At 34.2% G+C, this 25301-nt stretch overlaps 1 protein-coding gene, 1 long non-coding RNA gene and 1 other non-coding gene across 3 annotated transcripts in view; 1 reads left to right on the top strand and 2 right to left on the bottom strand.

Moving 5' to 3' along the window:
* The first annotated feature begins 8907 nt into the window (after positions 1-8907).
* trnaq-uug (transfer RNA glutamine (anticodon UUG)) lies at positions 8908-8979 on the top strand. Its single transcript has one exon. It is a non-coding gene; the product is annotated as a tRNA-Gln (tRNA).
* Positions 8980-11722: 2743 nt separating this feature from the next.
* Positions 11723-13600, bottom strand: LOC115423080 (uncharacterized). Its single transcript, XR_003935904.1, has 2 exons — positions 13274-13600; positions 11723-12498 (listed from the first exon to the last, which is right to left on the bottom strand). It is a non-coding gene; the product is annotated as an uncharacterized LOC115423080 (long non-coding RNA).
* Positions 13601-21837: 8237 nt separating this feature from the next.
* Positions 21838-25301, bottom strand: part of calcrl2 (calcitonin receptor-like 2) — an 88210-nt gene continuing 84746 nt past the window's right edge. Inside the window, exon 13 of the mRNA XM_030139794.1 lies at positions 21838-22364. Within this exon, the coding sequence (XP_029995654.1) occupies positions 22068-22364 (297 nt within the window). The 3' untranslated portion in view covers positions 21838-22067. The remainder of the gene's footprint in view (positions 22365-25301) is intronic.

A 25301-nucleotide genomic window follows, 5' to 3' on the forward strand; every position in this document is an offset into this window, starting at 1 on the left:
CTAAAAAAAAAGATGACAAAAATGCAGTTTCACTGTGTTTTTAAAACCTAAAAAGCGTAGCCTTTTGAGAGAACATTTGTGACCAGAACCCCAGTTTATTCAATTTATGGGGAAAATGTAGGTAATTTTCTATTTATTAACTCAATTGTGTGTAACACATTGTTTATGTTCATATATTAAACACTTTTAACAAAAGAAAAATCTATATTAACCCTTTCATGCATGAATTATGAGAACCTTAGTCGAGATTTTTTTCCTGAGTGCTTTTATTCCTCTTTAGGCATGAAAAAACAATGCAAATGATTTTTTTTTTTTTTTTTTTTAATAAACCTGTTTTTAATGAAGGTAGATTTGTTTCTTTATTGCTTTAACTAAAAAAAAAAAAAGAAAATTTCAATTTAAAAAAGTGTTTGAAGGAAAATAAATAAATAAATAAATAATAATTTTTAAAAAATGAACGATCCAAAAAATTGCATTTGAACACTTTTTTCTTTGATTGAAGTTAATTTTTTTTTATTAATTTTTTTTTTTTTTAATGAAAATATATATATTTTTTTTTTTTGTTAAAGCAATAAAGAAACAAATCTACCTTCATAATTTTTTGTGGAGTTCCAAAAATGTCCACTCTGCTGGACACCATGTGTTTAATTTTTGGATATCAGAAAGTAACATACAAAATCAAAAATTTTTTAATGCAACTAATCTGATGTTTTCTCACATTTTATCATATGTGCAATTTTTATTAGTAATTGATTTACATTCACACATGTCACTGCAGATCAGGTTCATCAAGACCACCAAAGTTACAGTGATGGTATAAATGTCAGTGTATGAGATGGTGCAGAAGTGTCCACTGTGTTAACTCATACTGAACTAAAACAACAAAGCCCATGCATATATTAGAGAACAGATGGAGAATAGCTGTCCACTGTAGTGACCACTATGCATGAAAGGGTTAAATCAATAACAGAAATGATCAGTTATTATTATAAATAATGATTATTGTTGCCCCATCCTTCTTTCTTTCCCCCCCTTTTTGGTTGTTTGTCTATTTTGGATAAAATGTTTTATATATGCTAACAAAAATAATTAAATAAAGACATAAAAACCCATAAAAGCACAGCAGTCTGAAAACAAAAAAAGAAAACTACTTTCTGTGAACCAGCAACAGTAGAATTTCACAAACTATACAACACAGCAGCCAGTAGTGAATAATGAAGTGATGTAGCAGTGAGCTTATACTTTATCATGTGTTTGTTGTTGAGTAATACTGTGGAATGAGGGGAACAGTGAGTTACTGGCTTTGGCCGAGGTCTGCACTCACAAGGCACTGAATTTTTAACACGTGTGGCAACATGAAACCCTTGAAATTTACTCTGTAAAATGCTTTTATTTGTCTTTGTCTGCAGCTCCCATTTACAGCTGCAACAAACAGCCATTATTCACATCTCATGTCATCTCCATTAATCTACTCCAGTGGTTCCCGACCTTTTTTGGCTTGTGACCCCATTTTTACATCACAAATTTCTGGCACCCCCAGACATTCAAAACAGATATATATTTTTTTTTTTTTGCTAAAATGAGTTTGTTTTTGATCATGTAATAGTTTGCTATTCTATGTTGTAAATAAAGGTTAATTTTAGAGGACATTTAGTCTATATAATGTATATTATTATGGACGGAGGCAGAAAAGCCAGGTGTAGATTACTGCACAAAGTCAGAATTTAATTTTCCTTGGTCAGGATATGTACAGTCAGTCCAGCTTGGATTTACAAGGCTGACAATTAATACTGAACAAACAAGAACTCAAACTATGAATTATGAAAGAGCTGCAGCATCTGAAACCGACCACAATGAACATTTGACAGATAAACAGAACCACAGTGCTTCAGTTTCAGACTCACAGTTTGTCTTTTATGGATTGTGATTGTCTCTCTCAACTCACCATATATTCTTTATTAGTATTTATTATTATTATTATTATTATTATTATTATTATTTTGATCAATTACTAGAAATTTCAGGGGATCCCATTTGAATTCCAGGCGATCCCATGTGGGGTCCTGACCCTAAGTTTAAAAGCTCTGGCATAATTTCATATTATTCTATTCACATTAAACTAAAAGACAATATGGAGTCAATATTTATAGATTATGCTATTATTTTTAATTGAGGCTGAATGTGTATTTTTTTTTTTTTATTAGTAATTTTTTTTTTTTTTTTTTTTTTTTTCTGAATTCCAGGTGACCTCACATGGGGTCCTCACATGGGGTCCCAACCCCAAGGTTGAAAAACACTGATCTACTCAGATCTGGAGCAGTTGCAGTTTGTGTTCATCTGTTGAATGTGAGTTTTTCAAAGGTGAATAGGGGTAATCTGGCTCATCTGGACCTGATTCATTAGGCCCCTTTAGGCTTATAGGAGCTGTGTGTGCTTCTGTTCACAAACTGGATCAAAGGGGAATCCACCGACTCCCAGTGACCCACTGATGAGTGCTGTGTTTGGACTGAATCCAGGTCAGGTTGCAGACACACCATCAGGCCAATACACCTTCACTTCTATGGGAATGTCAGCCCTTTAAGGCAGCAATAAGACCCGGCGCTCTGTCCAGTGAAGTTTGTTTTTGTCCTGAAGTGACTGCAGAGACAAATGCAAACAATAAAACCACAGTTAGTGAGTAACAGGGTGGAACTGTTAACCCAGGGGTGTCAAACTCATTTTAGTTCAGGGGCCACATACAGACTGATATGTTATAAAGTGGGCCAGACCAGTATAATAATAGAAATAACAGGATAAAAACTCATAAATAATGTAAACTGCAAAGTATTCTCTGTTTTTGAGTAAAAAAAAAAAAAAAAAAAAAAAGAGTCAAATTCCGTAATGAAAATGTTTACATCCACAAACTCTGCTTGAGCATAACGTGAACAAATATGAACAACCTGAAAATTCTAAAGAAAAATAAGCGCAATTTTAGCAATATTATGCTTCATTTTATCATTTACACATGTACATTATAACTTAACGATCACAGTGGATCTACAAATGCACTAAACATTTACTAACAGGTAGAATATTGTTAAAATTCCACATACTTCTATTCAGACATTTCAGGTTGTTCATATTTGTTCTGGTTGTTACATTTTTTGTAAAAGGGCTAGTCTAAATGTAAACATTTTTGTGTATTTGACATTTTTTTTCACTAAAACAAAGAGGAAAATTTGTGTTTTTTTCATTATTTATAGGTTATTATGATAGTATTTTACTGGTCTGACCCACTTTAGGTTGAATTCACCTAAAATGATTTTTACATCCTTGATTGTTAATATATTCAGTTTAATTTTTGCATTTCACAAATTCATCCCATGGGCCAGATTTGGCCTCCGGGCCACGTATTTGACACCTGTGTATAAACCATTGCACTAATTAAGACAAAGAAAAGAAATTATCCCTAAAACATGATTTTAACTCAATTAAACAAACCAGCCTTGCAAAGAGCATGTTTTAATATAAGTGTAATTTGTGTTATATTCAACCTCCACTCACATTTTTTCCCCAGTGCTCGCCCCTTACCATCTGTCAAGGGAACAGAGTAAATGGAATTATGTTATTAAGGAAACTGGACATTTCATTTACAGCCATGTGTACTCTTTAAAATTAAATCTCCAGATAACTGCTAGAAACTTTATATTTTATTTAAATTTCACATGTCAGGTCAAATGACGGTCAAGCTGTTGTTTTGGAAGTGTGTGATATAATATGTGCATTGCTGACTGAAGACATATAGTCATGCAATATTAATGTCTTTGTGCGCGGCTGACCTACTTTGAGCATATGGAGTATCGGTTTAACCAGCAGTGACATTCTGTACATTCAGACTGACTTGTTTTCTAGATTGATTTCAGTCACGTTCTTGTGTCCAAAGTCCAGCAATGCATCGATTTACCACCAATCCTTCTTAGCTGGTCGAGTGGTGTTTATGTGTGTGTGCTGACTGGTCTTAAACTGGGCTAAAAGAGTGCTGGGTCAAGTGGGAGGGGTCTGCTCACGTGTCAGAGATTTCTAGTGTGTGTCCATTAAGCTGTTAGTATAGACTAAGCTGGGGGACATTAGGTTGACGTATCCTCACAGCACCTCTGTTCTATCATGGCTGGATGGATATGTACCAGCTGGGCTTAGGAACATATAGAGACAGGGAGGGAGGGAGGGAGGGAGGGAGGGACAGACCATGTAATATAATTATCTGGGTTTGTTTTAGGTCGGCACAGCGGTGGGAAAAAGCAATCATGCTTTTCTGACTATGATGCAAAAGCAAGTGAGTGCATTAATCTGAAGGTATTTTAGATTAACTGAAGCTGGAATCATCCACATGAAGAAAAAAAAAAAAGGTACAGGCACATTTTGTAAATGTCAATACACAGGTAAAACTAGAAAAAACACAAAAATACATGTAGCCTGTAAATTACCCTATGGGATGAATAAAGTTTCTATCTATCTATCTATCTATCTATCTATCTATCTATCTATCTATCTATCTATCTATCTATCTATCTATCTATCTATCTATCTATCTATCTATCTATCTATCTATCTATCTATCTATCTATCTATCTATCATTATACAAAATAAAATTTCTATATAATGATCAGATGGAATAGAAATTGGGGGAAGGAGTACATAAGTTTTTACTTCTTCCTACTCTTTTTCGAGCATGTATAATTTCATTTCATTTGTTTTATTATTATTATTATTATTATTATTATTATTATTATTATTATTATTATTATTTGCTATTATTATTTATTTATTTATTTTGCTGTTTGTTTGCTTATCAATCATTTATGTACCATTACTTATATTTTGTTGGTTGATTTTTGTTTTGATTTCACTGTCTACATGTTCGAAATAAAGACTTCATTCATCTATCTATCTGTCTATCTATGGAGCCAAAACTTCTATAACACAGGTGTCAAACGTGGCCTTTTTTTTTTGAAGATTTTTATTTATCCTTCATTCATTCATTATCTGAACCCGCTTTATCCTCTCTAGGGTCAAGGGGGTCGCCTGGAGCCTATCCCAGCTACATAGGGGCGAAGGCGGGGTACACCCTGGACAAGTCCCCAGTTCATCACAGGGCCGAACATATAGAGACAAACAGTCACCCTCACATTCACACCTATGGGCAATTTAGATTAACCAATTAACCTATTAGTGCATATCTTTGGATGGTGGGAGGAAGCCGGAGTACCCGGAGAGAACCCACGCAGACACGGGGAGAACATGCAAACTCCACACAGAAAGGTCCCACCCCCTGTCGACTGGTGTTGGAATCGAACCCAGGACCTTCTTGCTGTGAGGCACGAGTGCTAACCACTGCACCACCGAGTTAGTTAGTTAGTTATGTATTTATCTATCTATCTATCTATCTATCTATCTATCTATCTATCTATCTATCTATCTATCTATCTATCTATCTATCTATCTATCTATCTATCTATCTATCTATCTATCTATCTATCTATCTATCTATCTATCTATCTATCTATCCTTCTTTAAAAAAAAAGAGAGAACAGTGTACTTGGTGTGGTTGATGTCATGTATATTATTTTGTATATCTGTTCTGAATAAACATTTGAATGTTAAAAAAAAACAAAACATGTGGCCTGGGGGCCAAATCCGGCCCACGAAAGGGTCCAATCCGGCCCTTGGGATGAATTTGTGAAATGCAAAAATTACACTGAGATATTAACAATCCTTTTAGTTCAGGTTCCACATTCAGACCAATTCAACCTCAAGTGGGTCAGAACAGTAAAATACTATCATAATAACAGAAATAATGACAACTCCAAATTTTTCTCTTTGTAAATGTAAATATTTTCATGTAATTACACTGAAATAAAGTATAATTTCACAAAAAATGTGAATAACCTAAAAAAATATGAACAACCTGAGATGTCTTAAGAGAAGTAAATACAATTTTAACAATATTCTGCCTGTTATTAAATATTTTGTGTGTTTGTAGATCCACTGTGATCTGTAAGTTATAATGTACATGTGTAAATGATAAACTGAGGCAGAATATTGTTAAAATTATACTTATTTTTTCAGTTTGTTCATGTTATTCACATTTTTTGAAAGGATAGTTTGTAGATGTAAACCTTCTCATAATGTAAATTTACTTTTTTCGCCCTAAAACATAGAGAAAAGTTTGGAGTTGACATTATTTATATATTATTCTGTTATTATTTTACTGGTCCGGCCCACTGCAGATCAAATTTAGCTGAACGTGGCCCCTGAATGAAAATGAGTTTGACACCCCTCATCTAATCGATAACTATGTCAGTGAATATGTCAGTAAATTAAACAATAGACAGACAGACAGACATAGATAGATAGATAGATAGATAGATAGATAGATAGATAGATAGATAGATAGATAGATAGATAGATAGATAGATAGATAGATAGATAGATAGATAGATAGATAGATAGATAGATAGATAGATAGATGTAAAATCAGTACTCTGCTGCCACCACATGGCATATGTAGATATTGCATCACATCATCTTAGTATTTTTGTAATAAACTACCACTATATTAAACCCACTAATCCGTCACCACAAATCTGTAACTATAGTTCTTACCCTTGATTCAACATTATTGTAAAATATGAACATTTTTTTGTAGTGTGGTGTCCCTAACAAAACCCCACAAGCAAAGACATTTTTGTCAGACCCAGAAAAGTAAAGGTTTTTGCTTTATTAGTCAGAGGCAAATTGTAGCGGCTATTTGTCATCAAAATTAAATCAACTCAAAAGTGACTGGACTAAAGATTTTAACATAACTCAAATAACCACTAGATGCACCATGGGTTTGTGGTTTACGCAGTCAAAAATACAATGTCCATACTATAGATGTATTACAAGCGTTTATTTTCAGGATTGTGCAGGAAAAAAACAACCAAGGCCTTTTGTGCTGTCTCTCCTGTTCGTCCTGTCTGTCTGTCTGTCTGTCTGTCTGGTTGTCTGGTAAAAAACCATAGGCCCACCCAGGTGCATGCTGGTCTAACTTGGTGCTCCCTATTTATACCCAGGTGCCTACGGTCTAAACCAGGGGTGTCAAACTCATTTTAGTTCAGGGGCCACATTCAGCTAAATTTGATCTGAAGTAGGTCAAACCAGTAAAATAATAACATAATAATGTATAAATAATATCAACTCCAAACTTTTCTCTCTGTTTTAGAGCGAAAAAACTAAATTTACATTATGAACAGGTTTACATCTACAAAGTATCCTTTCAAAAGATGTGAATAACATGAACAAACTGAAAAAATAAGTGTAATTTTAACAGTATTCTGCCTCAGTTTATCATTTACACATGTACACTAGAACTTAGAGATCACAGTGGATCTACAAATACATTTAATAAAAGGCAGAATATTGTTAAAATTTTACTTATTTCTCTTAAGATATTTCAGGTTGTTCATATTTGTTCAGGTTATTCACATTTTTTGTGAAATTGTACTTTGTTTTAGTGTAAATACGTGAAAATATTAACATTTACAAAAAGCAAAATTTGGAGTTGTCGTTATTTCTATGTCATTATGATAGTATTTTACTGGTCTGGCCCACTTGAAATTGAATTGGTCTGAATGTGGAACCTGAACTAAAAGGATTGTTAATATCTTAGTGTAATTTTTGCATTTCACATATTGATCCCAAGGGCCAGACTGGACCCTTTGGCGGGCTGGATTTGGCCCCTGGGCCGCACGTTTGACACCTGTGGTCTAAACCAATAAGAAAACAGAAAACAAAAAGGTGCTAAATACCAAAGAATGAAAGCAATAACCATGAAAATAAAAAAACATATTCTAAACTAAACAAAAAATACGCAATTAGCAAAAAATACTAAATTAGTAAACAAAAAAGGTAAATTAACTTTAAACAAAAAACTAAACAGACAAATAGCTCCTACACTATGTATGTATGTATGTATGTATTTATTTATTTATCTTTGTTGTATTTGATGGGTTAAGATTTGACAGATTTAACCCTCTGGTATCCCGTCCAGCAAGGCCCTTACTAAACACCAAGTGTGCCTTTTTGGCACACTTGTGGAATAATGTCAAAAACAATTTTCATACAGTTTGTTTTTAATTCTTTTACACTTTTTTCTATTTCATCAACTTGAGCCGTAAATAAAAATACCAAATACTCAATAATTGTCACATTTTTTTAACCTTTTAAATGCCATGTTTGTTATGTAAACAAACCTTTTTTTTTTTTTTTTTTTGGATGCAAAAAACACACAATTTTTTTTTTTTTTTCAGTATACTACATAAAAAGTGGATCACATATTATTTGATTTTTACAGCCTGGCATATGTCAATGATTAAAAGCAACATTGGTTAACCCTTTCATGCACAGTGGTCACTCCAGTGCACAGTTATTCTACAGCTGTTCTCTTGTATATTCATGAATTTTGTTGTTTTACTTGCATATCAACCAACACAGTGAATACTTATGCACCATCCCATAATACACTGCAATTCATACCGTTACAGTAACATTCCTGTTCTTGATAAACCTGATCTGCAGCAACATATTTGAGTCTTCTTGTTTAAAATGTTGAACTGTATACTCAAATGTTGTCAATAAAGTTGAAGAAAAAAAAAAAAAAGACGGCTAATGCTAAGCTAACCTTTTAGGCTAGCTACGTTAGCTCTATGTTAGGAGCAAACTGCAGCTAATCCAGGTTAGCTCCTGTCTGCTGTGAGTGAAAACAGACTGTAATGGTCCGCTGTTCGCCAGGAATGGAAGCTTAATAATCAAAGAACACCAACTATCGGGAAATTATGTCCTTTTTATTTGCCTATAAACACAGTTGTACTGATCCAGCGGTACCATCCGGTCCCATGGTGTAATGGTTAGCACTCTGGACTTTGAATCCAGCGATCCGAGTTCAAATCTCGGTGGGACCTCATCCTTTTAACCGAATATGGATCAAAATAGAACAAGAACACAGACTGATGTACTGGGTTTATCCAAAACTGGGGAAGTACAGGAGAAATATGGTGAAAAAGAACACACAAGCAAACACTATACATAATAAATCAGAAGTAGAAAAACAGATGTGGATTTAATTAAAAAAAAAAAAAAAAAAAAGAAAACCAGGAAAATTAAACTGTAATGTGCAAAAATTAGACTGCGATTTGTTAAATAAACTGCAATGTTCAGTATGATGAAGGTTTAGGTTTGTGTTATGGTTTATATGGATGTAAATGTGGTCTGAAGCAGTGGGGTGATGGGTGTATATATTGAGCCTAAACTTCTATAACACAAACATGTGGGCTTTTTATTTATTTATTTATTTAAGATATTTATTTATTTATTTATGTTTGTTTATTTGTTTATTCATCCATCCATCCATTTATTTATTTATTTATTTATTTATTTTCTTTCTTTAAAAAGAGAGAGAGAGAGAGAGCAGTGTACTTGGTGTGGTTGATGTCATGTGTATTATTTTGTATGTCTGTTCTGAATAAACATTTGAATTAAATTAAAAAAAAAAAAAAAAATGCAGCCTGGGGGCCAAATCCGGCCCACCAAAGGGTCCAGTCTGGCCCTTGGGATGAATTTGTGAAATGCAAAAATTACACTAAGGTATCAACAATCCTTTTAGTTCAGGTTCCACATTCAGACCAATTCAACCTCAAGTGGGTCAGAACAGTAAAATACTATCATAATAACATAAAAAATAATGACAACTCCAAATGTTTCTCTGTGTAAATGTAAATATTTTCATGTATTTACACTGAAAACATAGTGTAATTTTGCAAAAAAAAATGCAAATAACCTGAAATGTCTTAAGAGACGCAAGAGCAGTTTTAACAATATTCTGCCTGTTACTCAATGTTTTGTGTGTTTGTAGATCCACTGTGATCTGTAAGTTATAACGTACATATGTAAATGATAAAACTGAGGCATAATAGTGTTAAAATTACACTTATTTTTTCAGTTTGGCCATGTTATTCACATCTTTTGAAAGGATAGTTTGTAGATGTAAACCTGTTCATATTGTAAATTGACTTTTTTTGCTCTAAAACATAGAGAAAAGTTTGGAGTTGACATTATTTATATATTATTTTGTTATTATTTCGCTAGTTCGGCCCATTTCAGATCAAATTTAACTGAAACTGACCCCTGAACTAAAATGAGTTTGACACCACTGCTCTATAACATTCAATATCACAATGCTAAATATACATTTAATAAAAGCCAGATGTCAATTGGAACATGATCAGTGAAAGCACCATGAAATGTACTGTGATGCATTACTACCTATGTGAAATAGTTGAACTTTATTCAGTGAACCCTTCTGGGTAATTATTAACCCTTTCATGCATAGTGGTTACTACAGTGGACAGCTGATCAAAGGTGTTTTCTTGTATATTTATGGATTTGTTGTTTTGTGCATTATCCCATATGCTGCAATTCATACCATTACTGTCACTTTGCTGTTCTAGATAAACCTGATCTGCACTAACATGTTTGAGTGTAAAAAATTGCTAATTGTTACTAGACTGTAATAAACAGTTTTGGGTTTTTTTTCTTAACAAAAAGTTGTTTGGTTTTTGCATATTATCTCCATGCAGGTATATTAACCCTCCGGTATCCAGGTGCATCTTTTAGGCACACTTTGCACTTCGTGTTAAAAAACTTCATATTATTTTTCACAATTTAAATAAGGTTAGAATTCAAAAGTTGTTCATTTTTGCATGATCTTTAAAATTCTGGCCACCAACTAAAATTTTCACATTGTAAACAAAAGAAAATTACAAGACCAGCGTCTGTCTCCCAAGTGTGCCTAAAAGCATTATTTCTTCCATTTGATCTGTATGATTTGGGCTGACCTTGATTTACAAAAATAAAATCAAATTAGAGCAGAAAAATAAATCCATATATAATATTTAATAGTTTGATTTCTAGGTGTGCATTTAACGCACACTTGGTGACAGATGCTAGTATTTTTGAACATTTGACCTTGCGCCAAAAATAATAATGCAAATTATCTGATGTTGGAGTTAATCATTGACATATGCCAGGCTGCAAAAATCTAATAATATGTGATCCACTTTTAATGTAGTATATCGCAAAAAAAAATTTTTTTTGGTGTTTTTTGCATCCAAAAAAATGGTTTATTTACATTACAAACTTGGCATTTAAAGGGTTAAAAAATGTGACAATTATTAAGTATTTGGTATTTTTATTTGCGGCTCAAGTTGATGAAATAGAAAAAAGTGTAAAAGAATTAAAAACGAACTGTATGAAACTTTTTTTTGACATTATTCTACAAGTGTGCCAAAAAGGCACACTTGGTGTTCAGTAAGGGCCTTGCTGGACAGGATACCAGAGGGTTTAAATGTGAGAAAACAACAGATTAGCAGCATTAAAAATGTTTTTATTTCATAGTTTTCACGGAGTATATCAGTAAATGCATGTTTCTTTGCTTCTAAAATTAAACGCGTGGTGTCCAGCTGAGTGGACATTTTTGTAACTCCTTGATTAAATAGATTCATAAAAAATCCATCGCATTGTTTTTTTGTTGTTTTTTTTTTTTTTCATTCAACACTCTGGAAAAAAATCTTGATTAAGGTTCTCATAATTCATGCATGAAAGGGTTAATAATATTATGGCTGAGAGGAAAAAAAAGAACACAACTACTTTATCTTCAAACAACTTTATTTCTACTCATAAATGGCAGTTATTGTTAAAAATATACAGTACATGCGTAAATGAACATTTATTTTGGCATTTTAGTGGAATGTTTCTCAAATTTCTTGACAAATACATATAAGGCATCTGCTCCTCTCTGGGGAAATATTGGCAAATGTGTGAAAGATGAGATCCTGCCGCAGAATTTGTTTTAGATCACTGTGTCTGATAGAATTTTCCTCTGCTCATCTGTTTTCTCAATCAGTAATCTGTGCTTTATCCACACTGACTGGAATTTATACTGTACACAAAAAAGCAGTTACTTTTCCACCATTTACACAAACATGACACAACGTTGAACCCAGGTTGTCACAAAGTCTTTTTACAATGTAGAATAGAGGTGTTTTTTCTTTATTCTCATCATCAGTTTTCAGGGTGTTTGGATTATATCTTATAGATGTAAAGGTTCATCAGAGAAAAAATGAAGATAATGTGAAGAATGGAAAATATCAGAAAAATGTTCCCACCTACAGTGTAAGGTGTGAAAAACATAGCATCATGTTCTTAAAATGCTCCCCACATACAGTATAGTTTTCCTGGATCTTCACCATGTGTGTTATGTTTTAGTCAAACTCCTGTAAATTCTTTGGTTTATAATGGTTTATATAGTGGAGAACAGGACTGAGTATTAAATCAATTCATTTGTTCCACGGAGGAGAGCCCATAGAGTTCATGTCGTTAACATCTGAGAGGCAAACAGGCAGAATGACAGGAGGCTGAATCATCTACAGCAGTGGTTTTTAACCTTGGGGTCGGAACCCCACGTGGGGTTGCCTGGAATTCAAATGGGGTCACCTGAAATTTCTAGTAATTGATAAAAAGTTAAAACTTACTAATAAAAAATGTAATTATATAGCAGTGGTTCCCAAACTTTTTTGGCTCGTGACTCCATTTTAACATCACACATTTCTGGCGACCCCAGACATTCAAAACACAGACTTTTTTTTTTGGCTAAAATTAATTTGTTTTTGATCATGTAATGATTTGCTATAATATGTTACAAATAAATAATTTTAGGCAAGATTTAGGCTATATAATGTAAATTTTTAGTAGTAAGTTTTAATTTTTTATCAATTACTAGAAATTTCAGGCGACCCCACATGGGGCCCTGACCCCAAGGTTGAAAATCACTGTTATATTGCCTAAATGTTGCCAAAAATGAACGTTTATTTGCAACACATTATAGCAAACTATTACACGATCAAAAACAAATTAATTTTAGCAAATAAAATGTCTCCATTTTGAATGTCTGTTTTAAACTTCTAATAATTTATGAAAAAATAAATAAATTAAAAATTAAAACTTACTAATAAAAAAATACATTATATAGTCTAAATGTTGTCTAAAATTAACATTTATTTGCAACACAGTATCGCAAACTATTACATGATCAAAAACAAATTAATTTTAGCCCCAAAAAAAGTCTCCATTTTGAATGTCTGGGGTCACCAGAAATTTGTGATGATAAGATGGGGTCACGAGCCAAAAAAGGTTGGAAACCACTGATCTACAGGACCCTGAACATCCATTCGGCTGTCGTGGTGTGTTCAAGAGAGACTTTTGTTTTAAAATAGGTGTTGGATTAACTGCTAGAGTTGTGTAAATTGTGACTGTGGAAGTCCAAGCCCTTTCTATGTCTTACATTTACTACAGCCAGATCTGAGGTCTGTTTATTCAGCATAAAATCAATTCAATGATTAAAATAAGATTCTTTTACCCTGCCCCGCAAAGGGGAGGCAAGGGGTATTGTTTGGTTCAGTTTGTTTGTTTGCTAACACTCTAGCAGCAAAACTGTTGGTTGAATTCATACCAAATTGGGTTTATGGATTGCCAGTGATGCAGAATACATGTCATTATATTTTGGGTAAAGTAGGTCAAAGTTGAATTTTTAAAATTTTTTTTTTTTTTCCCTTTTACTTATAGTGGGCAAAATTCCAAATGTCCGTAACAGTAAAACTATTGGTTGAATTCATATCAAATTTGGATTATAGATTGCCAGTGATGCAGAATATATGCCATTACATTTTGGGTGAAGTAGGTCAAAGTTCCAATTTTTTATATAATTTTTTCCCCCCATTTACTTATAATGGGCAAAATTTCACATGTCTGTAGCAGCAAAACCATTGGTTGAATTCATGCCAATTGGGTTTATAAATTGCCAGTCACTCAGAATAGATGTGATTACATTTTGGGAAAAGTAGGTCAAAGTTCAAATTTTTTGTGAATTTTTAAAATCTTTTTTTTTTTTTTCTCTCATTAACTTATAATGGACAAAATTTCAAATGTCTGTAAAAACATCCATTTTGTTTCAATTTACTTCAAACTGTGCACATATACAGGGGTTGGACAAAATAATGGAAACACCTTCTATGATGCCACAATGTCAGGTGTTTCCATTATTTTGTCCAACCCCTGTATAGAGGCAACTGATATGCTGACATCAGCAAATGCATAGACATGATGACATCAGCTGGATCGATGACAACATAAGATACAATATTTGTGAGGGGTGGGGTTTGTTGTGCCTGATACCACTTGTTTTTTTTTTAACCCTTTCATGCATAGTGGTCACTACAGTGGACAGTTATTCTACAGCTGTTTTTTTGTATATTCATGGATTTTGTTGTTTTAGTTCCATATCAGCCGACACAGTGGACGCTTATGCATCATCACGTACACTGACATTCATACCGTTATTGTAAATTTGCTGTTCTTGATAAACCTGATCTGCGCAAACATGTTTAAGTATAAAAATTTGCTTGACATTGTTATTGGACTGTAATTAATGTTTTTTTTTTTTTTTTCAAACAAAAAGGTGCTTTTTTTGCATATTATCTCCATAAAGTGAGTAATAACTAGTATTAGAGTATGTTAAAATGTGACAAAACATCAGATTAGCAGCATTAAAAAAGTTTTCACACAGTATATCAGTAAATACATGTTTCTTTGTTTCAAAAATTAAACGTATGGTGTCCAGCTGAGTGGACATTTTTGCAACTCCATGAAAAATAGGTTCATACATTTATTTTTTTTTTTTCAATTGCATTGTTTTTTTAATGCCTAAAGAGGAATAAAAACACTCAGGAAAAAAAAAATCTTGATTAAAGTTCTCATAATTCATGCATGAAAGGGTTAGAGTATGATAAAATGTGAGAAAACATTATCAATTTAGCAATTTACCAACTGGCAGCATTAAAAATGTGTTTATTTCATAGTTTTCACACAGTATATCACTTTCTGATGATGAGTTTTAAATACATGTTTCTTTGCTTCAAAAATTAAATGCATGGTGTCCAGTTGAGTGGACATTTTTGGAACTCCAAGAAAAATAGGTTCATAAAAAAAATAAAAAATTCAATTGCATTGGTTTTTCATGCCTAAAGAAGAATAAAAACACTCAAGAAAAAAATATTGACTAAGGTTCTCATAATTCATGCATGAAAGGGTTAATTTGATGCCTCATCATAAGGCTGCATTCGTCAGGATTTTATACTTTATATATTATATATTTATATTTCTCTACTGATCATGACCTGTTTACTGTCTGTACAGTGTTTTATCTGCCTGTTTTTATCGTGGCCCAATACGGTGTAATTTTGTTCTGCAGTGCATCTGTGGTGTGATGTGTGACTGACAATGAGGAAATCTGAATCTGAATACAAGGCATGACACGACTGAATGTAAAATCAAAGCTCTCCAGTGTTTCTCAGTTTATTATTTAGTTTTTACACTCAGTGAGTTTACTCCTTTACTTTAGAATAGCCCACCCGCTGGTTAAAGGTTCATTACCTAAGATCTGTGTATGCTTGTGTCTATACATCATCTAGAGTTTGTGTTGGAGTGTGTTTTGTATCAGGATACTCTATTTCTAGCCTAACATCCTGTTCACTGCTCTGTGTGTCGGAGTCTGTGCTTGTTATTTCCCTTCAACATCTCCTCTACATCAGTACCGGGGTGCAACTTTATCGCCCTCTAGCTTAGAAAGTAAGTATCTGCAGAGGAAACGTCAACAAATGAGCGGCTCCCAATGCAACAGACGCACAGGAGCACATGTTGTGTGTGTGAATCTCACATTTTAACAGCATGAATCATTCAGCAGATCCAGATATTTGTCTCAGCAGTTTGTTAAGATAAAGAGGGTGCTAAAGGCGTAGGGTTTACTGGCAAAATGTTCATTTGCTCAGTTTCAGCTGAATATGGAAACTGACAGACACTTCCTAGGATGGTCACCATTAACAACTTGGTTAAAGGTAAAGTATGTAATATTTTCCTTAAAAAAAACTGTTATAATATGTCTAATAATAATCCCTCTTAATCTTTGACGTTCTGTTTTGTGGTGTATTTAGCTGTAGACATCCAGCATTCTGTCTATATTTTCTAATTTCCTCTTGTTTTGTGGTGTTCATCAGCTGGGGCGTGGACCTTTGCTGGTGTGTTTATATCAACAGCCAATAACAGTGCTGCAGATTAAAGGGGTCATAATTTGCCCCCCCGGAAGGGGAGGCAAGCGGTATAGTTTTTGGTTCAGTTTGTTTGTTTGTTTGTTAACACTCTAGCAGCAAAACTATTGGTTGAATCCATAGCAAATTAGGTTAATTGATTGCCAGTGACCCAGAATAGATCTTGTTACATTTTAGGAAACGTAAGTCAAAGTTAACATTTTTTTTATGAATCTTTAAAATCTTTCTTTTTCCTATTTACTTATAATGGGTGAAATTTCAAATGTCTGCAGCAGCAAAATTATAGGATGAATTCATATCAGATTTGGTTTATAGTTTGCCAGTGACCCAGAATAGATGTACATTTTAGGAGCAGTAGGTCAAAATAAAAAATTTTTAAGAGTTTTTAAAATCTTCCCATTTACTTATAATGGCTGAAATATATGTGAAGGACTGGGTTTATTGTGCCTGGCACCACCTGTTTAAATGGAATTATTCATTTTAAAACATTTCCCTGTGGTCTACATAAACTGTAAATTAGGGATGTCCCGATATTGGCATAAAAATGTAATATCAGTGAATATCGTTATCGTTTTTTTTACCTATCATTAAAACCGATAAAATAATGCCTTGATTTCGCCGGCATTTACCGACGTGTAAGTGAAGCATTGTTTGTAGCTGAAAGAAATGTGCAGTTTTCAAAATTATACAGTGGAGTTGCCACACTGTAATAGACTCATGGAGGGAGGGAGAGAAAACACATAAATATGGCATTTTTTCCACAATTTAAGTTGAAGTATGTATTCTTTGCACAGACAGTGTTTACATTTTGAAAGCCTTGTTGCATTTGAGAATGCATCCAATGGGGCATCACAATAAAATTAGGCATGATGTGTTAATTCCATGACAGGAGATCTGTGATGTTACCTAAAATTAGTTTAATATCCCACATATATCAGCAGCAGTATCGGTAGATATTGGAATCGGAATTAAGCGTTGGACAATATCGGCATATCGGTTTTTGGCAAAAAAGCCAATATCAGACATCCCTACTGTAAATGCTCTGCTTGGGTCTGAATTCTTCATTAATTCAACTCCACAGGTCCATCTTCAACTCTATTTCTGAGTAATGACACCAGAAAGGTCATTTTGAACGCTGGCCCTTTAAATGCAAATGAGCCACTTCATGCCCCGCCCCCTCCAGGTGATTGACAGTGCTGCTCTGTTCTGTTTCTCCATACTCTGAGAAATGTTCGTCAGACGTCTTGACCTTATATGTGCAAATGTCGTGACACAACTAGTTATAGATGCAGGTTGGAAAATGGGTTGTAGAAATCCACATGATTTTTACTAAAATGAATATAAAGATAGCTTTGCAGCACCTTTAGGGCTCAAATTCAAACTTTTTGAACTATTAGGGTCCAAATACACAAATAAATGTGCCAAAGACTAATAAAAGTTTAGCAAAATAAGACCCCTTTAACCCTGACTCTGGTCTCACAGTGACTCAACCATCCCCATTCAACCTGTACGCACAAGTTACTGATACTTTTTCACCACTTAAGGGAACAAGTAGTCAAAATCCATCAATCTGAAGAAATCTGAAGAAATCTGAAGAAATTTTGTCTCCAACAGCCAGATTTACAGATTCAAAGTTTAAAGATGAACCTGTATTTCTGAATTATTCTGTACAAAATGACATGGTGTGCACTTGAATCTCCAGCCCTCTTCCACTTATGGAGAATTAATCCTGTTATTTGTTAAATATCGTGGGGAATTATTGGTACATTTATCCCGCAGTGACAGAAAATCATCAGAATAGGGGCATTAGCTATTAGCAACGATGACATATGGATCTGTGTTTGGCACATAGATGAACGTCACATCAGCTCACAAAGTAATCATCTCTGCAACTGTGATAACAAAACGGTAGATTTGGATTTCCAACTTTTTCCATATTTACAGAAAATACATTATAAAAACTACAGAAACAATAACTCAAATAAAGTGGAATCAATTCTAGCAACACAAACACATGTACACAAAACCATTTTTAGAATTAGCATTAAAAGACGACAACATGATAAATGATTTACACAACAGGCGTCCACGGCTGAAGCTGAAAAAAATGTGTGTGGATCTACATGCTCTAAGTCACAGGGGTCAAACATACGGCCCGCGGGCCAAAACCGACCCACCATAGGGTCCAATCCAGCCTGTGGGATGAATTTGTGAAATGCAAAAATTACACTGATGATACTAACAATCAAGGATGTCAGGGTCATTTTAGTTCAGGTTCCGCATACAGACTAATATGATCTCAAATAGATCAGACCAGTAAAATAATAACATAACACTGGGTTACAAAAAAATGGTTTTTGCAAGTTGTCTAGGTTTTTTCAACTGAATTAGGACCATTTTGCACCGCTAAATTCAAAAATGACATCTGTTTTTCTCAATCAGGTCAGGTTTTTTTTGCTAATTTGATTTTGAAAAATTTGATCTTCTCACAATCTGTGCCCAAACTTTATCTTGGTCACTAAGTTTAATACCAAAATAAGATTGGTAAGCACACTTTATGAAACTTGTGACTTCATTCCTGTTAGGTACAATGGTGTATTCACCGCAGATGTAGCAGAATACGTCAGGCTTATTTTTGCAAGATCTTCTACTCAAAGGCATTTCATTCACCTGTAATATTAAAAAAAACCATTAATCATAAATTGGCAAAAGTAAAATCTTCAGAACTTGTTTATTGCAAGAAATATGAAAGAATTTTGTATCATATGATGTGAAAATGCCCATAAATGTAAGCAAAAATGTTAAAAAGCCAATATGTAGCATAGTTCAGAAAGTTGACCTGATTGAGCAAAATTAATGTGATTTTTGGATTCAGCACACCAAAATGATCCTAAATCAGCTCAAAAAACTTAATAACAATAAATTTGTTGTTGACCAGTGTTATCTATAAATAATGACAACTCCAAATGTTTCTGTTTTATTATAAATAATTAAAATTTCATGAAAATCTTTACATTTAGAAACTATCTTTTCACAAATGATGTGAATAATCTGAACAAATATAAACAACCTGAAATGTTTTAAGAGAAGTGGGTGTAATTTGACCAATATTCTGTCTGTTTCTAGTAGGGGTGTCAGAAAATATCGGTTCCACAATATATCATGATATTTAATTTCATGATACTGTATTGATATTAAAAAGTACTGTAGTGATATTTTTAGGTAATTATTGAAATGCAGATATGACAAAGGTTCATTTTATTTTTTTTGTTTTTCTTTTATTAATATATTTTTATTAATTATTATGTAACACTGTTTTGTAAAATAACAAAATAATTTCAAGTATCCTAAAAGCACATTTTACTGTCTGAAAGAGGCAGATGTTAGATCAGTGTTTTTCAACCTGGAATTCAAATAGGGTCGCCTAAAATTTCTAGTAATTGATAAAAGAAACAAAAACAAAACATATTAATAAAAAATATATGGTGAGTTGACAGAGACAATCCCAATCCATAAAAGACATGACAAACTGTGAAGCTGAAACTGAAGCACTGTGGTTCTGTTTATCTGTCAAATGTTCATTGTGGTCAGTTTCAGATGCTGCAGCTCTTTCATAATTCATAGTTTGAGTTCTTGTTTGTTCAGTATTAATTGTCAGCCTTGTAAATCCAAACTGGACTGACTGTACATATCCTGACCAAGGAAAATCAAATTCTCACTTTGTGCAGTAATCTACACCTGGCTTTTCTGCCTCTGTCCTTAAAAATATACATTATATAGACTAAATGTCATCTAAAATTAATGTTTATTTGCAACATAGTATAGCAAACTATTACATGATCAAAAACAAATAAACTTGAGCCCAAAAAATGTCTGGGGTCGCCAGAAATTTGTGATGTTAAAATGGGGTCACGAGCCAAAAAAGGCTGGAACCACTGTGTTTGATCCTTTATTGGGATTGCACAAAAATAATGTTATGATGTTGGATGCTTCAGTGACTGAACACTATGCATTCTTTTCACAACTAATAAAATATGATCATTTAAGCAGGATCTTAAACTGTAATGTCTGTAAAACATAATTTAAGTTGTAAATTTTTACAGAGGCACATTTTGTGATCCAGCATTAGATCCTGTTCTGATCAAATAAAATGTGTTTAGTATTTCTGGTGTAATTCAATTTTTATTGGAAATAATCTTTTTAACCCTTTCATGCAGGAATTTTGAGAACCTTAGTCAAGATTTTTTTCTTGAGTGTTTTTGTTCCTCCTTAGGCATGAAAAGAACAATGTGATTGAGTTATTTTTTCTGTGGAATTAGAAAAATATTCATGTTTTTAATTTTTGAAGTAAAGAAACATGTGTTTAAAACCCAATATCAGAAAGTGATATGAAAACAATGAAATAAAAACATTTTTAATGCTGCTAATCTGATGTTTTCTCACATTTTAACATATTCTAATGCTAGTAATTACTCACTTCATGCAGATAATATGCAAAAAAAAAAACAAATAACAATTGTTTTACACTCAAACATGTAAGTGCAGATCAGGTTTATCAAGCACAGCACAGTTACAGTAATTGTATGAATGTCAGTGTATGAGATGGTGCGTAAGTGTCCACTGTGTTAGCTGATATGGAACTAAAACAACAAAACCCATTAATATACAAGAGACCAGTTGGAGAATAACTGTCCACTATAGTGACCTATGCATGAAAGGGTTAAAAAAGAAACAAAATAAACCAAAAAAATATTGCCTTGTTTAACAGTATCATGATATATCGCGATATATTGTATCATGATCTTAGTATTGTGATTTGTATCGTATCGCCAGATTCTTGCCAACACACACCCCTAGTTACTAAATGTGTTGTGTTTTTGTAGATCCACTGTGATCTGTAAGGTCTAATGCACATGTAAATGATAAACTGAGGCAGAATATTGTTAAAATTGCACTTAGATTTCTGAAGACATTTCAGGTTATTCATGTTTTTCACATTTTGAAAGAAACTTTGTCAATGTAAACATTTTCAGTATGTAATTTTACATTTTTTTACTGTTATTATTTTACTGGTCCGGCCCACTTCAGATCAAGGTTCTAATAGTTTTGGATTTTTCGTTATAGTTTAGTTTTTTTTTTCTCTAGTTAGTTTTAATTAGTTTTTAGAGCAGGTTTGCCAGTTTTTATTAGTTTTCATTATTTTCTAAATGTTTAGTTTTAGTTTAGTTTTAGTTTTTTTTATGTCTTTTCTCTTATTCATATTCATATTCGTATTCTTCGTATTCTTCGTATTCATATAAATCCCAGACTGCTTTCTCCCAACTTTAGTCTCCATGTTTCCAGGTAGAGTGGGGACCAGAAGACGACTCTAAACGACAAGTGACAAGAAGTGACCGACCGTTAAATATCATATGGTGCCAGCAGCTAAAATTGCTTGAGGGAAATAAATCGATTTTATATCAATCCAACATTGACAGACGAAAACAAAGGGAATTTTATCCAGAATTTTAATACATTTTAGTTAGTTTTGTAAACACACGATACAGTTTCAGTTAGTTGTTGTTGTTTTTTTTAAATTACAGTTTTTATTTATTTCAGTTAACGAAAATGTTTTTACAATTCTAGTTTTCGTCATTTCGTTAGTTTTCGTTAATGATAATAACCTTGCTTCAGATCATGTTGGGCTGAATTTGGAACCTGAACTAAAATGAGTTTGCCTCCCCCGCTCTAAGTGATCCTCAGATGGTTTATACATGCACACACCGTCTGATCTGGTGAAAATCTACCCTTGACCTCCCAGTTTAAGTCCTGCGTCTTCGCAGCTGCTTCTCCTGTCAGATGTCGGTGGTTTCCAACCTGTTGACCAGTTCCACCTCTCCGTTGCTGCACTTGTTCCTCTGCTCCTGCTCGCTGCCTTCCGGCTGCATCCTGGACGAGAAATGGAAGTTTTCTTTATGTTCCGACGGCGAGGCAGGGTGCTCCAGGCTGATGGTGGCGCGGCTCGTTTCGGTTATGGAGGAGTTGGTGTGGTAGTTGAAGTGGGAGTTATTAGTGATGGGTGGGACTCCCCAGCCGGTTTTACCCCAGGCGCTCTTCCACTGGGCCCACTTCCTCCGCAGAGCTGTTTGAGCCTGGAAGTCAAATGCAAAACTCAAGTTTAGACTTCTTAGTATACATACATATACAGGTACATCTCAAAAAAATTGAATGTCATGAAAAAGTAAAATATTTTTTGTCACTCATTTCAGAAAGTGAAACCTATATACAGGGTGACCCAAAAAAACGGGAATTTTTGAAGTGCGTATTGGCAGACGTGAGCAAGTGGCAGCACTGCGAGACAGTGACCTTGAGCAAGTAAACACACCCCCATTTTAGTAACCATTGGCGGCTGTGCAAGAATTGTTCGAAAACCGTGTGATCTCAAGATTCGGTAACGTTCCCTGGCCCCCTAGATCGCCAGATTTGTCCGTTTGTGATTTTTTCTTGCGGGGCTATCTCATGAGTACACGACTCGACCAAGAACTCTGGATGAGTTAAAACAGAGAATTCAGGATGAAATTCACAGTATCCCAGCTGAGATGTTGCAGCGGTCAATGAGGAATCTCAACAGCAGATTTCAAGAATGCATTTGTACAGGAGGACGCCATCTACAGGAAGTGATTTTTAAAAAATGAAAATTCCATCATTGTTTCTTAAATGGTATGTTTTAAGGTTTCAATTACTATGAATAAAATATTTTTCTTCCATCACTCTTGGTTTTGTTGGATTGTTAAAAAGTTCCAGTTTTTTTTGTGTCACCCTGTATTATGGGAATATCGAACTCTATCTGCCTCTGGATCAGGGACTTTCTGACAAATCGCCCCCAGAGGGTGACAGTAGGTTCCCATGTCTCCTCAGCCATCAGCCTCAGCACCGGCTCCCCTCACAGCTGTGTGCTCAGCCCCCTACTCTACACCCTCTACACCAGGGGGGTCAAACTCATTTTAGTTCAGGGGCCACATTCAGCCCAATATGATCTCAAATGGGCCGGACCAGTAAAATAATAACAGTGAAAAAAACAAAATTAAATTATGATAATGTTAGCATCTACAAAAATCTGAATAACATGAACAACTGGAAAGATCTTTAAAAAAAAATAAGTGCAATTTTAACAATATTATGCCTCAGATTATCAGTTTATCATTTACACATGTGCATTACAACTTACATTACAATTACAAATGCACGAAACATTTAAAAACAGGCAGAATATTGGTAAAATCGCTTTTACTTATCTTAGGACATTTCAGGGTTTTCACATTTTTTGTAAAATACTAGTTTTTTAATGTAAACATTTTCATGTAATTTTACTTTTTTTACACTAAAACAAAGATAAAATTTGCTGTTTTCATTATTTATAGGTTTAATATGATAGTATTTTACTGGTCTGACCCACTTCATATCTAACTGGTCTGTATGTGGAATCTGAATTAAAATGATTTTAACATCCTCGATTGTTAATTTCTTCAGTGTAATTTTTGTTTTTCACAAATTCATCCTACAGGCCAGATTGGATCCTTTGGCGGGCCGGATTTGGCCCCCGGGCCGCATGTTTGACATCTGCGCTCTACACACATGACTGCACCTCATCACACCCCAGCAACAGCATCATCAAGTTTGCTGATGATACCACGGCGGTAGGGCTCATCTCAGGAGGGGATGAGTCCGCATACCGGGACGAGGCGGAACGGCTGTTGATGTGGTGCAAGGACAACAACCTGATCCTGAACTCCACCAAAACGAAGGAGATGGTCTTAGACTTCAGGAGGAGAAAAACAGACATTCAGCCCCTGTTTATTGGTGGGGAGTGTGTGGAGAGGAACTCCAACTTCCGATTCCTGGGCGTGCACATCGAGGATGACCTGACCTGGAGCGCCAACACCAGAGCCATCATTAATAAGGCAAAGCACAGACTTTATTTTCTGAGGACTCTCAGGAGTAAACATCTCTCCCAGAAACTGCTCGTGTCTTTTTACCGATGTGCCGTACAAAGCATCCTAACGTCCTGCATCTGTGTGTGGTATTTGAGCTGTACGGCAGCGAACAGGAAGGCGTGTAGAGCCGCATTATGTGATAAATTCCCATTATGTTATAAAAGTTCAAAATGTAATAAGAATGTCACGTCATCTTGTAATAAAGCCGCATTATGTAATAAACTGACGCATTTTATGATAAACTACCTCATTGCATTATGTAGTACATTTTTTCGCATTATGTAGTAAGTTATTACAATTTGAGAAGTTTATTACAAAATGCACTTGACACATTTGTATTTTCAGGAAAATGTAATGTGCTAAATTAATCTTTAAACTGTGTGGTTAAAGTTCTGATTACATTACCTGTAGCGCCTGTGACTAATTTCTTCTAAATTGCTCTGAAATTATATTAATTTGGATTATTATTACATCATGAACCATGTTATTACATTTTTTTTAAAAATAAAAATGTGTCAAGTGCATTTTGTAATAAATTTCTCAAATTGTAATAACTTACTACATAATGTGAAAAAATTTACTATATAAAGCATTGATGTAGTTTATTACAAAATGCGTCAGTTTATTACCTCCGCCAAGGAGGTTATGTTTTTGCCAGGGTTTGTTTGTTTGTTTGTTTGTTTGTTTGTCTGTCCATTAGTGTGCAACATAACTCAAAAAGTTATGGATAGATTTGGATGAAATTTTCAGGGTTTGTTGGAAATGGGATAAGGAAGAAATGATTAAATTTTGGTGGTGATCGGGGGTGGGGGGGCCCACGGGGGGGGGCCACTGATCAGCCTTGGCGGAGGTCTGCGCTCTCCGAGTGCTTCTAGTTACATAATGCGGCTTTATTACAAGATGACGTGACATTCTTATTACATTTTGAACTTTTATTACATAATGGGAATTTATTACATAATGCGGCTCAACAAGGCGCTCCAAAGGGTCATCACCATGGCCCAGAAGACCACCGGCTGCCCCCTTCCTTCCCTGGAGGACCTCTACAGTTCCCACTGTCTCAGGAGGGCACGGAATATCGTCAGAGATGCAACT

The sequence above is a fragment of the Sphaeramia orbicularis genome, chromosome 7 (assembly GCF_902148855.1).
Source record: "Sphaeramia orbicularis chromosome 7, fSphaOr1.1, whole genome shotgun sequence".
Taxonomy (NCBI): domain Eukaryota; kingdom Metazoa; phylum Chordata; class Actinopteri; order Kurtiformes; family Apogonidae; genus Sphaeramia; species Sphaeramia orbicularis.